Source organism: Oreochromis aureus, linkage group 23, assembly GCF_013358895.1.
Source record: "Oreochromis aureus strain Israel breed Guangdong linkage group 23, ZZ_aureus, whole genome shotgun sequence".
Lineage (NCBI taxonomy): Eukaryota > Metazoa > Chordata > Actinopteri > Cichliformes > Cichlidae > Oreochromis > Oreochromis aureus.
In genome coordinates, this window is record NC_052963.1 from 24,953,932 (window position 1) to 24,970,765 (window position 16,834).

The 16,834-nt window shown below is 39.9% G+C and overlaps 1 protein-coding gene across 1 annotated transcript; it reads right to left on the reverse strand.

The window, feature by feature from the left end:
- Positions 1-2,288: 2,288 nt before the first annotated feature.
- LOC116320510 (inhibin beta B chain-like) lies at positions 2,289-14,011 on the reverse strand. The gene is made up of 2 exons (XM_031740125.2): positions 13,048-14,011; positions 2,289-7,324 (listed from the first exon to the last, which is right to left on the reverse strand). The coding sequence occupies exons 1-2, from the start codon at positions 13,445-13,447 to the stop codon at positions 6,549-6,551; spliced, it is 1,176 nt and encodes a 391-aa protein (XP_031595985.2). The 5' UTR covers positions 13,448-14,011; the 3' UTR covers positions 2,289-6,548.
- Positions 14,012-16,834: the final 2,823 nt, after the last annotated feature.

Genomic DNA, 16,834 nt, shown 5'->3' on the forward strand with positions numbered 1-16,834 from the left:
TTACCTCTATGTGGTTCTTATTCTTCCTGATGTTTACCTCTTCTGTATGCAAGTGCCTTCGGAGGCACAGAAAGTGCATAAGATCATGTTTTTACCGTCAATCCAACACCAGCAGTAGGTGATTGTGTGCCTCCTCCCAGTCATGTAGTATGTGACCCTAAAGGTCAAACACTTAACCCCTGAAGTCCTGCTGAGATTTGCTTCGATATAATTAGGGTTGTTTGGAGCCTTTGTACGCCTGGGTGGGTGCAGAGAGCTCTGCAGTGGTCTGTTCTTACTCCCAGTGCTAGAGAGCATTTTCAAGGACAACCAGCACTGTATATACTGTGTTGGTCCTAGTGGTGAAACTCACACACACACACACACACACACACACACACAGAGAAGGTTTAAAAAGCTGCAGTTCCATGAGCATCCACTTGAGGCTGGCTCCAAAAACTAGTCTATCCAAATTAGAGACAGTGTGGTGACTTTGAGGTCCAGGCGGATGCTACTTCATCTTGTTCAGAAGTAAGGTCTTAGTTTATCTGGTATATAAATTATGCCTTAAGCTTATTTTTTGCATTCCAATAAATTATAGAGGTGCCAAGAACAATGCTAGCTAGGCTCTAACTAGTGTTAGCTAGTTCACTACAATCAGTGTCTAAAGAGGGGTCCACACAAGAATAGATTGCAAAGATGGAACAATAAAAAGCGACAGACAGAATAACTTTTAAGAGCACAAAGACTTTCAAGTGCCTTTATTTATTATTTCCAGGTAAGAAAACGTTAGTTTCCTACTTTTGACATGGATGTTTGTGCTGGTTTCAGCCTAAATGGACTGCTCGCTGCGTTGCTAACTGATAAGTTTAGTTAGCAAAGTCAGTGATGCTAACATAACAGATAGGATTAGCTAACAAATGCCTTAAAACGAAGTTTACCTGTTAGGAAAGAAAATTACAACATGGGGTAGCCCAGTGCCATTATCTGTGGCAAGATTTTGGAGGCTGTTTTGTTTTGGAGGTTTTTTACTTGCAATAAACAACTTAGCCAAGTGCATAAAACGTTCAGTCACATGGCCCAGAGACCAGTCGGTGATTTCATGGTAACCATCAGCTGAGACCCTAACTACTCTACAGTAACTCATCAACTCTCTGAGAGGTACTAAAACATTAAAAAGTGCAATGCAACCTAGAAACAGAGTCTGCAACAACACATTTCAAAGTCTAAGTACTTGCACAATGTTTATAACTTTAAAATATCAACTATTTGCAGAAAAGTCAGCGTCTTCCATACCAAACAGAGTAGGCCACAATAACCTGAACAAAACAATCACAAGTAGATTTTTGATTCAGCACTGTGTACCTCTATGTAACTGATTTCAGCAACCACTCATACACATTTAGACTTTACCACATCTTTAGGGCTGTGTGACTGAGGCTTTCTAGCTTTAGGAAGTCTTAAAATCAATTTAAGAAGTTTGTATTTGTTTTTTGTTTTTAATTAAATGTAATAATGTATTTGTTTTCCCAAAGTGGAGCCTTATATACTTATAAATATTAATACACTATTGGATGTCTGGATATTGGATGTTTTTGTTCTCATTTTAGTCAAAAGTTTCATGTCAAAACATACTAGCAGCATGTAAAATATCAAAACTGGCAAATTTGACCAAGAAAACATGATGTTGACTCAATGTTAGAATCCATAACTGTGTTAGAGTAGGTGGGGATTAATAATTTGTAGCTTTAAATTGAATAATCTTAATATCCTTCTACATTTTATAAAAATTACTGTTTTTTAAATAAAAAATGTAAGTGTAACTCAATCTAAAAGACTAAGAGGAAACTTACTCTAAATTATAGCCCAGTTTTTTCCTATTTTTTAATTTAAGTTAATTACATCTATCCATTATAGATCATTATATAAGGAAGTTTGGCACATTACTCCAACAAATAGCTGAAACTCTCTCATACAGGTCATATTTGCGATGGGTAAATATTTAGGTAAGAACAGTTTCACCTTGTGCCCAACAACGGTTTAATATTTATTAAGTATTACATGAGATGATTGGCAGTCAGCTGGGAAAACCCCTCAGGCATCATCATCTCTCCTTATAATGACAAGTATGGGAATTTTTGTGAGACATTTAGGGGCACCTCCCACATCACGGAAGGCAGATATGTGTCATTACATAGGGGCAAACATGGCAACCATCCAACTTAATTGCACCTTGAGGTTTTTCAGAAGAAGATGTCACGTCAGCCGTCAATGTTAAATACCTGGAAGTGCTCACAACAACAAACCCAAACAATCTGTAATAAGAACTTTATTTTTCAACAATAACAAAGAACGAAATATTTCAAAAGCATATTCATATGTTACATCGACTGTACAGAGACTGGATGGTGTGGGCTTTACTCTAAATGGAAGGATGCTAACAAAACGAGGAAACTAGGAATATTTAAGTCATCTGATGAAAAAATATGAAATATTCCATGTCTAGGTACAAAATAGAAAAAGGATTAAGCAGATTATGGACTGATACTATACCCTGATACAGTGTTTAGGCCTCTTAACTGTCACAACATCATTTACAAACAAAACATGACAACATTGCCATCTTTCAATAGCTAAACCTCTTGGCCTCTTTGGTTCCATGATTAGGTATAATACATTTGAACAGAATTCAATTTTGCTTCTATAAAAATAACTTTTATTTTTTCAATGTCAGTTACTATTCATTTTTTTATGACTAGTCACACAACTCCTCAGTGCAAATACTCTAAGAACCATTCGCTTTGAAGAATAAGCAAAAGATTACAGTGGCAGGTGAGCCTGGGGTTGGGCATCAGGCAGGAGGCTGGAGAAAACACGAGATAATGAGCAGTATCAAGTCTCAGGTATTTCTCTTTACCCAGCGAATAAGAGAAAAATGTGTAACGAGCTTGTGAAATAACAGGTCGCTGAAGCATTTAACCTGAAAATATCAAAGTGACTGAGGCCTGAAAGTGTGTCTCAAAGTGTGTTATGGTGCCAAACAGGCCGCGATGGGAACTCCGCTGGGATGCATTCATTTAAAAATCACTATTCGTGCATCGCATTTGGGTCAAAGTTAGCCCCAGTTAGCCTCTTTTTACATTTCAGATGATTATTTTTCTAATGCAAGTAAAACCTTTTTAGATTAAAGAGAAGAAAAAACTCCAACAGATTATTGAATTGAGCTGGTATAGCAATGTACGGATGACATTGAAACAAACTTGTACATTATATGTGCAGTTGTAGAACGAATGTTGGTGCTGTTTGGAACCACTGATTCATATTTTACATGCAAAATAAACAGTGTGCTGTATCAGTAAAACCTGCATCTATGCAGAAGTGGACCTTTTACGTCAATACAACAAGATTAATGTGCCCATTACTCCCTTCCAATATTATTTTTGAGCCAACAGCAACACATCAATTGACACCAAACTCTAAAAAGTTATATTGGTGGAAGGAGTACCAGGGGGTCCTTGGACAGTTTTCTCCATCGTAAGAACCCCTGGACTTGAAGATATATTAGCTTAAGCTGCTGTGTTGGTTCAATTTTACTGTGCAACATATTCAATATTTAGCCAACCAAATCTCAAAAAATTGCAAGAGTAAATACATTTATTAAAATAAAATTCCAAACATTGGTTTTACTCGATACACACACCACAAAGCAGTCAGCAACAGCTGACTAGTGCCCATGCTACATTATTGTTTGGTCTGTTCTTGCTGTTGGCAAAGTGATACACTTCATCACTCTGAGAAAATGTATTAACATACAGTAATTAGCCTATTTTTGTGGGTACTCTGTAACGCTCAGGTCCTTCGCTGCTATATAAGTGTCATTTTAGGTAGGTGGTTGCCGGGCAGCATGACAGAGTCATTAAAATGTTGAAGTTTTGTGGCTACAAATTATGTTAATGTTGAGAAATAAAAATATGCAATGCTTTTAAAAGCATTTATAGGTGCATATATTCTAAAAATTGGGCATTTTCACATGTTGATAGGTTGTTGCTAGGCAACATAATAACATCATAATATCTGTGTATATATATATACATATATGGACCTTCAGGCATCTAAGCTATATCAGTGTACAAAGTTTGGTTGCTCACCTCCCGGTCATGTTGAAGGAGTTTCCAGACAAAAACAAATACACAGAGATTTGGTGTGTGCATTTTTAGGTTTGAGTATACTGAATAAGTCAAACTGTTGCCCTGCTTTTGTTGTTGTTGTTGTTGTTTCTTTAACTATAAATCAAAGAAAAATAAATAGTGTTTCCTTCTCAAAAGAGAAGGAATTTTTTTTCATCAGAGCCTCCCACCTGAAGCCCAACTGCCTGCCACGCTTACTTCAAGTATTGGTGATAGTTTGTCACTAGAGCTTAAGTTCATCTTGTCTGATATATGGGTAAATACTATACATTGCATAGCTCATGCGGCACTTATTTATTTTAGAAGGACTGTGGGCGTTGATGTGCCACGTAGGGCTCATTAAAGGCATTTGAATCTGCAAGTGCTATCAAAGTGTGCGTCAGGAAGTGCAAAGTTGCACCTTCTCTTAACTGAGCAATATGGCAACTTTTCACTTTCACTGACGTAAATAAGAGTTACATTAAATGTATTTTAATAAGGAAGGGGTCAAACCTTCCATTTCAAGGAGAAGCTGCAGGAAAGTGAAGGAAATATCTTGCTTGTGAGGTCATTCCTGATATTCATCCCATCATCTTCATTGTTGATTATATGCTGGAAAGGAATATTTGTTTGACTGGCACCTTAATGAGAAGGTTGGTTAGTCAACTAAAAGGATTTTCTTTTACTTCAGTGATACAAATACCAAGAAGAAAGGGTCGACGTTTTCACCCTAACAGGAATATCTTGAATAGGTCACAAAACAAACTAACGTGGAATTTCTGAAGCTTCAGATGGTAAATCAAAGCTCATAGTTACTGACCTTCTGATCGACAGATTTCTCTGGAGGCAATAGTTTGGCACATTCCTGAGTGCAAAAGTAAGATAGTCTCCTTAAAGATGGGTTTATTACTTTCAGTAGTACAAATTTTAAGAAGGAAGCATAGAAGCTTGGTTGACTAAGCCAAAACCTCTGGGAAAACCAAATATTATATCATAGAATCTCTGGAACTTTAGTTGGTAAATGGGATCTCATTATACATTGACTGGATGGGCTATTGCCCAAGTGTCAGATATAAATATTTTTATTGGGGCAAAATGTGACCCATACTTTGATGAGAATTTAAGGTGGATTCCTGAAAGATGGGGTTTATTACCTTTAACGGTACATATTCCCCCAAAAAAGAGTAGAATTTGGTTGAGCTGCTAGTTTATGTTGTACAGATTCTGCTGGTGATGAAAATTTCAACTACAGAATGTATTTTTTAAGTTCAGAGCTTCAAAACCCAAAAAGAAAGGGAAGGCATTTGGTTGACTCAATCAAAGTCTTTAGAAGAGGTCAAAAATTAAGTTTGCATAAACGTATGACACTTTGAGTGTTACTTAAGTGCTAATTAAGTATAAACATTAATTAGACAAGCTACTAACCCATTTCTTTTTTATCTACAGATTCTACTGGGTAAAATAATTTTCAAATCAAAATGTTTGATCAGCACTAAAGATGATGGAAAACTGCGAAGAAATGCATATCAGAAACATGGCCTCTAAACAGATATTCCATTGAATATCAGTTGTGACATCTCACAAGAGTTCTACCTTTATTTTGGATAATTATTGAATGGTTTTGGAGTAATAAAAACTTTGTTAAAAAGGTTACTGGAATATAGAATATGTTTCCATTCATTTCAAAAATCTGTTTCTGGAATTTGCGAGTCTTATTGTGGAACAAACTTTTATCAAGGCCAGAAGTGCCAGAAGTGCTGTACGGTCCAAGCCAGAAGTGCTGTATGTTGGTGTAGCTTGAGTGGTGTGAAGACATTTTCAGTGTTTGTCCAAAGTATTCTTGAAAGAGGCATAGCAGAATCACCCCCCAACCTTCATTGTTACTCATGTAAAGCTCCTTTTACCTCCTCTGGAGACAGCATTTTAACATTCAAGGTTGGGTTTATGTTCTACTCATGAAGAGTTTCAAGTGGCACCTACGCTAAATACTTGAGTGATAGCAGAAAATGACATCAGATGATGCTGCTTTGTAAAGGCTAGTAGGTTAAGTAAGTCTTGCACAATTTAGCAAACCAGATCCTCATTATCTTAGAGATAATTAATGAAGAACTTCCGATATTGATTGTTTTCCAAGTGGATTTTTAAAGATTTGGAAGAGAACTCTTCATTTCTGTCTGCAGGAGACTAAGTCTTCAACCACATATTATGAATATATCAACAAACATAAATATATATACAAGTTTTTGTGCAGGAATATATGAGGGTGTGTAGATATGTGTGGATGAGGTTGTGCGTGCACGTTTTTTCCGTCGTCCATAAATATTCTTATATTTAATTTTTTTGTAATATTGTGAATCTGTTTAGTTCTTCAGTTCCACTTTAAGTAAACAGGAAAAAACATACTCAAGCACAGCCACACTCGTCCACGATCATGTTTGGAACGTCGCGCTTGACGATGTTGTATTCGTCGTCAAAGTAGAGCATGGACATGGTACTAAGCTTTGTGGGGATGCAGCAGGAATTCATGGAGCCCGGACTCATCCCCCGCAAGCGGTACTGGTTCACCACTGCTGTGTGAAAGGATGAAGCTGAACCGGGGACACCGGCCATGTAAGCCGGACAATTCCCCTCACAGTAGTTCCCGTAGTAGCCTGACGGTGCAATGATCCAGTCGCTCCAACCGATGAGTCGGAAGTCTATGTAGAATTGCTGCCGGCAGCACAGGTTGCTGCTGCCGTCACACTCCAGACCTCGCTTCCGGATCCGGTGTTTGCTGTCAGCCTGCCTCGCCTGTACCACCAGGAAGGGCCGGTGGGACTCATCATTGACATTGAGCAAAATGGGCAAGACACCCTCTGCCTCACAGCCCTCACAGCGGATATCCAGGTTCTGTCGCCTGTCACCTTTCTCGAACACCAACCGGACAGCATCAGTCAGCATAAAGGTGTGCCAGCCACTGCGTTTCAGCTCCACTCGTTTTTCCACCAGGTTCCATTTGCTGCCAAGGCCAGGCTCCTGGTAGTACACCTTCACCGTAACCTTCCGCCTGGCACGCACCTCCAAAGGTGCCGGCAGCACCTTAAAGTAGAGCCATAGGGTGGCTTGCGCCACATACAGGTTCTGGTTCCCCTCGCTGGAGATCAGGAAAAACAGGCTGGACTGGGATGTCACCAGATCATCTAAGGAGCAAAAACACATCAGAGGTATTAACAATGATGTCAAGTAACTGTTCAGAATACGCCATCTGGAAAGACCACTGACGACTGAAAATAAAGTGACAACCAGCTCATGGGTAAATGTTTATATTAAGATATAACTCTTTTGCCCCATAAAGGCAACATCTGATGACCTCCCTTGTACCCTTAATGATCAGTTTTGACACTTCAGTATATATCAATAAAGAAGCACGAGAATAGGTTCTGGGTTTTTCCAAGGTTAGCCCTAGTAAGCTGTATAGGCAGATAACTTCTGATAAACTTCTGAAGCAGTCCTGAAGATGACAGAAGCTGCTCAGTTCAGAAAAGAGAAACAAGTGTTTCCCCTGGATAACAAGTATTATCCAAGGGGAAAAGAGTTAGGGTAAGTAGCACAGATAATTCGGACTGTGACTGGAATGGTCTAGATATAGAAAGGAGAGGGATAAGTTAGTTTGGGACCTAAAAAAGCACCTCACAAAAGCAAAGGCTGAAAATAAAATCATATGTTACTAATTTAGAAAATAAAATCATATGAAGCCTGACTGTCCTTACAATGAGGCCTGAGAGAGCAATACACGTCTATGAAGCCTCAGGAGACACAAGAAAGACTATCTCCATGGCATTAGCTTATTCTCAGAGACTGTGCAGACACTGCACATGGACACAGGTTTAAGGACTATTAGCTCATTTGAAGAACTGCGACTGAGAAATACAAATCCTCAAATCCCCTCAAACCCAGTGATACCTCTAGACAGATTAATACCACCGTGTTGCCCTTAGAAGTATTCCAAGTACTTAAACTACAACAAAATGCCAAGATTGTTTGGTCTGGGCTGCTTTGTATGGATTGCAATCCATCTCATTTATTTCTCTTGTGGGATTTATTCTGCAAGCAAGTTTGCCCATTAACGAAGGATAAAGTTTTGATCTGGAGCAGAGACGTGTAAATATCCTTTAAGTACTCTTGAGTAATTGATGGTGGAGTGAAACAGTACTCCACACTCTCACGACTAGAAGAAACGGTCTAATCAATCTACTGTGTTTTACATTTTTGGGTCATTTATCTTGAGATGCTTATGAAGCTTTCAGTGGCTGTTTCAAACCTAGAACTTGCAGCTTTGCTTTTATTTTAAATGCCCCAATGAGAAGCTGATTGACGGATGTCAGGTGAAGAAGCTTAGTGCCATTAATCAGGTCTGAACCTCCTGAACTCTGAGTGCAGCTGACCAGGATGAATTGAGACTGACAGCATTTAGGAGGCCACAGACTTCAGTGAATGAACCTCGAGAGCTTTAACCAGAAAAAAATAGAAGACCAACCAAATACCATGAAAGCTTCCCTGAACTGGATACAAGGCTTGTGGGTACACAAAACATAAATCTGAAACAGTGTCAAAGATGTTCTAACTCTACAAGCTTCGCCTCATCCATCTTGAGGCAAGGATATCTCTGAGTCAGCAACTTGGCTGTTACATCAAACACTGCCCGCAGATTAGACTGCTGCTGTCACCATAAAAATCAAGGATGATAAAGTGAAGTTTCTACAAAAGGATAACAAAGGTTAAGTTGAGCTCCAGGCGCAGATTTCACAGGTGGTGCATGTTCATCTGTCACCACATATTCTATCAAGATGCTAAAACCCTCGGCTTGCTCACTTATTCTAAACTGTAGAGATCAAAGCGACAGCTAAAATGCCTGTGATGCAGATATAAACAAGCACTCAGTGGCAGGAGGGGTCTGAAGGGGCTGGCGTTGGTTTGGGGATGAGATCTACAAGCATTGTTAGATGAGCCAGCTGCGTTGTCTTTGATGGGACCGAGGAAGTCGTGGATTCTTCTGGACAAGATAAACCCAGAGATTAAAGGACTCTGGTATCAATACCAAGCTCGGCTTGATGGTAAATGCTTTGAAAGTGTCCAAACAGACTTATTTTAATAAACTGCTCATCATGCGCTGGAAAAGAAAGACGGCAACTGGCTCGGTGTTACATCTGGCAAATATTTATCATTTATTTATCTTACTTTCTCTGTGGTCAGAGCCACAAATGTTTAGTCAGGATTAAGAGACAGATGAATAAACCATGCTGTGATGTGGCAGTGGCCCAACTGTGCAAATTTCCAAAAAGAATTTCTAATGCGGTAACTAAAACTTCAATTCAAGCTAAAATAAGCCGACGTGACGGCATGTAACCACTTTCATTTGAATTCACTTATCTGCTGTTTTCCTGTCAAACATTTGTTGACACTGGACATTTTCTGAATGGTCTTTCATTTGAAATCTGCGGCTACAAGAAATGCTGACCCGCTTGTGGTTATGAGATCAGTGGCGCCAAAATGAAAAGAGGAAGATAAGTAAATCATATTCTTGGCGTCAAAGTGGTCAAACAACAGAGGTCTGTTAAAACTCAGTTACTTCTCCTTTTTTTAAAACAATGAATGACCCTTTGTGATTTATTATATAAAAATACTAAATGATCCAGATCCTAAAGTAGAAATTTTGAGCTTGTGCTTTTTCTGGAAACTCGTGTGTTTCAGCAACATGAAGTTTGTGCTTTAACAAAATTACACAAAATAAGATGTTGAAGGTTGATTACAAAATATTTTACTCCAAATATGTAAAAATGAGAAAAACATGGGCAAAAATGGACCATCCAGTACAGCAATTTTATTCATGTTTGAGGGGAAAAACTGTCAAATAAACACTATTTTACACATTGCTATTTTATGGAGGTCATTTGATATGATCCACAGGTCCTCATAATGTACTAAAATGACCATCAGGCAAGACTTTTTGGTGCTAAATGTGTCAGAATTGAATTGAGTAGATGGGAAGGTAACATCTTGTATTTTGTAGCATGTGGTTAGAAATGCAACTCTATGTCTGCCACCAGCCTGAGGACTAGAACCGGCCCACAGACCATCTAAATCTACCAACAATGTCCTGAAAACAACCCATGAAAAACCAACCACAGACAGCATTGTGCCAAAGAATCTTAAAGCAAATGACTGCAGAGTCTCAACTGCCATTTACTTCAGTTCAATTCAAACCAGATTTATTCATATAGAACAAAATCGCAGCAGCAGTCACTTTAAGGCATTTTATATTGTAAGGTAAAGGCTCTACAGTATTGTAGAGAAACCCCAACAATGTGACGACCCACAGAGAAGAAACACTTGGTGACAGTGGGAAGGAAAAACTCCCCTTATGGGATTTCCAGGCTCAGGGAGGGGCAGCCGTCTCCCACGACCAGGTGGAGGTGAGGGGAGGAAAACAGGACTTGATTCCAGTCCAGCCTGTTTTATCACTAACCTGTTCAGTCATGCACGTCATCCAAATGGCAATATGTGAGATAATTTAAATGCTCATGCAGCATTTTGGAGAATGTTTTTGTTAGCGTTATTTGCTTGTGCAGTGAACAACTATTTGGTCTTTTGCTTTTTCTAAGTCAATATGACCTTCTAGAGTCGCCAACCCCTCCTCTGGTTGGATGTTAAGAGGTTAACAGTGACTAGGTTGCAAGAGTAGGAGCTGAGTTTGTTTTTTATTTTATACACATGCAGAAGAAAAACTTTAAAACTTCCATAAAGTAGAAGATGTTGAACTTCAAACAAAGTCTTTTTGGTGTTTTTCTGTTAAAAGCTTTTTTATTTGGGTGAATATTAACCTTTACCTTTACCCCAGTGACCTGGTGGACATAAAGAAGTGCAAATCTGTACTACAAAGTTGCCCCGAGATCCAACCATCAAGCTTAAGAGGTACATTGGTGCACCTGCAGGGGCAGCTATTGATTTTTACAGGACCCCTTGTTTCTGAGAGTGACCCAAATGTCAGCAGTGAGCTCATAAATACAGCAGCAAGTGAAGGCATCGCCACTAACCGAGCTCACACTCACAGAAAGTTAGCCTGAAAGTCAGAATCCAAACTGTGTGTCACTGTGACGCAGCAGCTAACAAACCAGCACCATGCACTCGGGTCCCTGTGTTTTTAGAGGCTGCAGTTAGATCTCACACACACACACACACACACACGGAATGATTTTTAATGGGGTGCCAGGCTGCAGGATTCAGCCCGTCAATCTGCATTCAGGCTGCACGACAACCAGCACAAAAGCTCTGACCTTATACTGAGAAGACTGATTCAACACAGGCCTGCTGTGTCACACACACACACATATAAACACACAGTATCCTGGATGCAGACACATGTGCATGCAGGCACTCACAGAAAAGCTGGACAAAAGCTCAAATCCTCCAAAACAGGCAGGGATAAATGACACTCAAACACATGATATAATCAATACACACACACACACACACAGACACATGCACACAAACACAGAGACACTCTGAGTGGTGACTTGTTGATGTAGAAAGCAGATGTTTTGGAGAAGCGATGGCGAGCGCGCTGAGAGACACACGTGGGCGAAGCAGGTGGTGTCGTTGATCATTTTCAGCCCTGCTCCTTTCAAATAAAGCAAAACTGTTCCTGTGGGCCTTGTCGTCGTGCCATTTCCCCGCTGGCAGCCGCTCAGCGCCGCTCAATGCCAGCCAACTGGCAAGCGGGTGACGCCGAGGTGGAAGGTCTGCAACACAGCGGCCACAGAGAGAAACATCTGAGAGCATAAAAGCCTCTCAGCGGGGAGTGAAACCTCCGCCGACACCGAGCAGAGTTTACACTTGGTTTATTTTTTACAGGGAAGTGAATACAGCACTCAGATTTGGATTGTCCCCACTTTCTGTCACTCACATGAACGCAACAGCCACCAAACTCCATTCAAAATGTGCCTGATTTGTAATTTATCTGCCTAAAGAATCACAAAACTTTACTTAAAGTGTGCAGAAAATGCATGAAATGAGTTTTTAGATCTGGCAAAACCAGCATTTCTTTTGGTTTACTTTGAGACTGTCTACAGTGGAAACAGCCAACATGTGATGACAGCTTAACTGGGGTCAAAAACAGTCCCAAACTATCCCCAGGGGTTGATTCTAGAAAGAAATCAAGCTTCCCGATTCACAGAACAACTTCAGGTAGCAGCTACAGCTGGCCCCTCTGCTTTTATTTTGGCGGGGTTTTCAGGTCCTAGCACCAACATCTGTTCAACATCAGCATGTTCTCTGGGTTGTTTCTCACTCAGTCAGTATATAAAGACACACGCACACTTTAAACACACACACAGAGCAGCAGAGTTGGAGGAAGTTCAGTGTGTGTGTGTGTGTGTGTGTCTCCTGATCCTCTCTGCATACATCAAATATCAGCTCACATCCTGAATTTTAGGAGAACAAGTGTCCTGCCTCCTTTATATAAACCTGCAGCCATAAAGGTTCATCAAAATCTATTTTTTAAAGGTTTTTAAAACTTGGTGCTTTTTGTTGATAAATTTCTGCTATTTTCACACCTGCGTACTTTTAAAAAGTGTTAAAAAGAGTTAGTTTTTATAGGGAAATGTTTTAGTTTTAGGGTTAAAATCACGTTTTGTGTCATCTTTAAAAAAAAAACGTGTTGGATTTCACCTTGAACTTATTTTCTGCATAGAAACAAAAGCACAGATCCACCTCGGAGAGAAAAATCAAAGTGTTCTCTTTTTTCATAACTAAATAAAACAGGTGATCTAATTGGTTTTAATTAGTTTCAATTAAAAAAAAAAATTTAAAAAAGCAAAAAAAAAGACTTTATGATGAGAACAGTGAGGCGTGAGTGACTCCTCACCTTTCTCCGCGAAGCTGATGATCTCCGAGCTCTCCTCCAGCACCTCGTTGCTCATCGGATGCCCGTCCAGGTTGGGGATCTCCACCCTCCCGTCCTCTCGCAGCTTCCCGGCGTGCAGCTTCCGCAGGGCTGTCACCATGGCCGCCTTGGGGACCGGGTGCGTGATGTTGGGCCTCTCCCGCATCTGCAACCTGCTTAAGATGTGCCTCTTCACCGCCTCTAAGAAGTCCCCGTCGAGCCGCCCGGACTCCGGCTCCTCCGGCCGAGCGCCGGCGCCGCAGGACGCGCAGGTGTCCCGGGACGCCGTGCGCGCCTCCGCCTCAGTCCCAGGCGCAGCGGTGCAGCGGATGGAGAGGACGCAAGCCACGAGGAGTGCCAGTCTGAGGAGACAGCTACTCATTTTCTGTCTGAGGAGGAGCAGAAAAAACTTTTCTCCCTCTTTTTTTTTGTCACAGTTCAGATCATAAAGTTCAAAAAGGAAGACTGAAACGCGCTCCTTAAGCGCAGAGCAGCCTCCGCGCGTAACGGCAGCCCGCTCGGCTCTGATCACTGGGAGGTGTGTGCGCAGGAGACCTTTCTATCACATCGCTACCAGCAGCCTGTCATCAGTGCGGAGCTCAGTCCTCGGTAATCCGTTTATTTGGGGCAGTTTTTTTGTTTGTTTGTTTGTTTGTTTGTTTTTTTGGAGCTTCACCCGAAAAGCATCACGGTAATCAGCATCAGCCCCGCAGGAAGTTCCACGTATTCCACAGAGAGCGGAGAAGACGCGCAGAGTCCTCCACGAGCATCTTCAAAGTTCAGTCCGTCAGCATCACCATCATCATCATCCTCACTGTCTACATGCAGCCCTGCTCGTGACCCCCGCTGTGCTGCTGCTGCCGGAGTGCCGACGCGCAATTAAGAAGATTAAAAAGAGGAAGAGGAAGATGAGAGTGAGGCGTGCCAGTGAGCGCACCGAGCAGCGTTTCCATTCTGCCGTGTGAGCTTGCAGTCACCCAAAAGTTCTTATATACAGGAGAGGGGGTTGGGATGGGGGATCGTGTGGGCGGGGCTAATGAGGAGTCAGAGAAGCGCCAGGGGTGCTCACTGCTGAAAAACTCCCTGTGGGGAAATTAGCCCTAAAGGGAGGCAGACTCTAAAAACCCGAGCTGTTTACAGGTTTACACCACCCCTCTGCCCTCCTCCGCCCACAGAAAGCCACAGGATTCCTCGGTTGCTGAAGTAATCTGATTACCTGAAACAGCTGTGGGAAGGGCTGAATTGTGCAGAATTCTGAAGAAATGTGCTCTACATATGCCAAAAACTAAAAAAAAAAAAAAAAAAAAAAAAAAAAAGCAGCTGAAGTTTATGGTGCTCACTTTATTTGATGTAAATGTAATAAAATGTAACAAAAATGTAAATGATGTATAATAAACTTATTGCACCTTACAAAAGGTGAGTTACAGTAAATTTGCTTAATGAGGAGATATCACATCAAGTTACAGTAGAGCAAAAGAAAATCTCAGCTACACTCAGTTTAGCCACTTTTATGTTTTATAAACATCGATTATTTCTATTCTATTTTTAGAACATTTTTGATATTTATATTATGTGTTTAAAAAATCTATTTTGTCACCTTCGCGTGGCCCATACGCCACACATTTACAGGAACATGAATGGGACTGCAGGAGGCTTGGTGGCCTTATTATATCTAAATCTTTACACAGCCACACTTCTAAAAGTCCAAACACAATATACCTGAAATAATTAGCACAGAATTGCTAAATTAAGGTTATAAAGTTGCACATTGGTGGTCTTTGCCATTTCTCAAGTATTTAAAACTGTGTATGCAGATAAAAAGTATAGATAAATTAATAAGAAAGTGAACTTCAGGAACTGGAGATCAAAATGAATTAAGTTAAATGCCCTAATTTAATTAAAGAAGGGACCATATTAGTAAGTAGTTATTTGGATTAAATAGTTAAAACTTTTATTTTATTTTATGAAAGTTGTACTTTGTTTCAGTCGCCATGTGTCACTTTCTCTCTTTTTGAGTGATTTATTTTTCAATGATCATCACAAATTGTATTTGATCTGCTTGAGTTCAGCTCATTTATTTACTACTTTAAACACAAATGTTCAAATTGGTTACTTAGCTGGATTTGGTAAAAAGGATCTACTTACTTGGAGAATTTTCTTGTTATTGATAACCTCCTCTTTATGTTCTGGTGCAGGAACAATAGCATCTGTCAGTACTTTAATTGTAATCAAATGTTATTTATTGCATGTAGTCATATTATTTCAGTTCTGAAAACATTCCACTGCTAAATTTATAAATAAAACAACTTTTTTGCATGCTCATGTAGAGTTTAGATGTGCAGTATGACTGATTGAGTAACAGCTGCAATATTTATTCTGCAATGTAGTGGACTCAGAAAATGGAAATACTCAAAATGAAAGTACGTCAAAGTACTCAAGTACTTTGACGTACCTTTGTTTACATATAAAATACTTGTTGTTTGAAGAGTAAGAACATTCAGTGGACTTCGGTGTTACCCTTTCCTCTCTTCTAATACCACTTGTAATGCTTTTGTTTATTTGTCTATGCATCCTGTAGTCCGGTAGTGCTTCACCTCACGTGGACTTTTAAGACGTCACATCACAGAAGATTCCGCTAAAACACGACTACAGTTTGGTTTAATCATCCAGGAGCACACTTTAAAATAAATAAAACAGGGAAAACACTTTAACTTTGGGGAGGGTGTTTGCAGTCAGAAGAGTACAAGGAAGAGGAAAAACAAGGGAAAATCACATAAAACATCAAGACCCAGCAAAACATAAAGTCTGGATTAAACTGTAATCTTAATAAGAGTGACAGAAGCCTGTGTTTAATACTCTCATACTAACTTTTAAAGTTTTTCTGGTGCATAAAAGGAAATTTGTAGTCTTTGCTTTTGTTTTATATCCTTTAAGATCCTTAAATCTGGCCTTTTCCAAAGGAAGTTTGTTATAAGCTGAACTTGAATCAATGCTCAGCCTTCAGAAAGACAACATAACACAGATATGTAATATGGTAATCAGTTTATATAACATTACCTTACAACTGGATAGAAAAATGTGACCAAAAGTATGGAAATACCACCATTTCAGTCGTACCATATGTTGTAGCTTTAATATAAAGCCTGGATTACCTTTTAATGTACACCAAATAAATTCCTACTCAAGTAGGAATTTATTAAATGTTAATGGTCCATAAAAGTGACTTTGTAGACACTTTGTTGTTTTGTGTCCTTTAGCTTCTTTAAAACGGTTGATTTTCAAGTTGAGTCAGTGACCAGCAGGCAAAAAACAACATAGATGGAAAAATGTTGACTTACCCTGATATTTCCTCTCAGTTGTATAGAAAAAGACTGATTTTATTCTTCATGTGTTATTGTTTCAAACTAAGATGTGACCACATACTTTTGGAAATTCAAACAAATGTTGCCACATGTATTAAAATAAACACCTGGGGTTATTGCAAGTGGATAAACTTTGACGTGAACGCCCTGAAGCACCATGGGAGCTCAAACCACAGCGTTACATTTTCAGCCAAGCTCATTTCGATAAGCCCTAAAAGAACATTCAAATAATCTGAGCGCCTCGCTCTTTGTAGTCAAATGGAACATGATCCGCAACAGCTCGTCCTAATGACACGGCAGGAAGTCCGGACAACAACATTTGTTAGTAAAACTGAGAACCAAATGAGCTCGTCACACCCCTTTACAGCCAGCACCAGCGAGATAGGCAGAGAGGCTGGGCTCAGTGA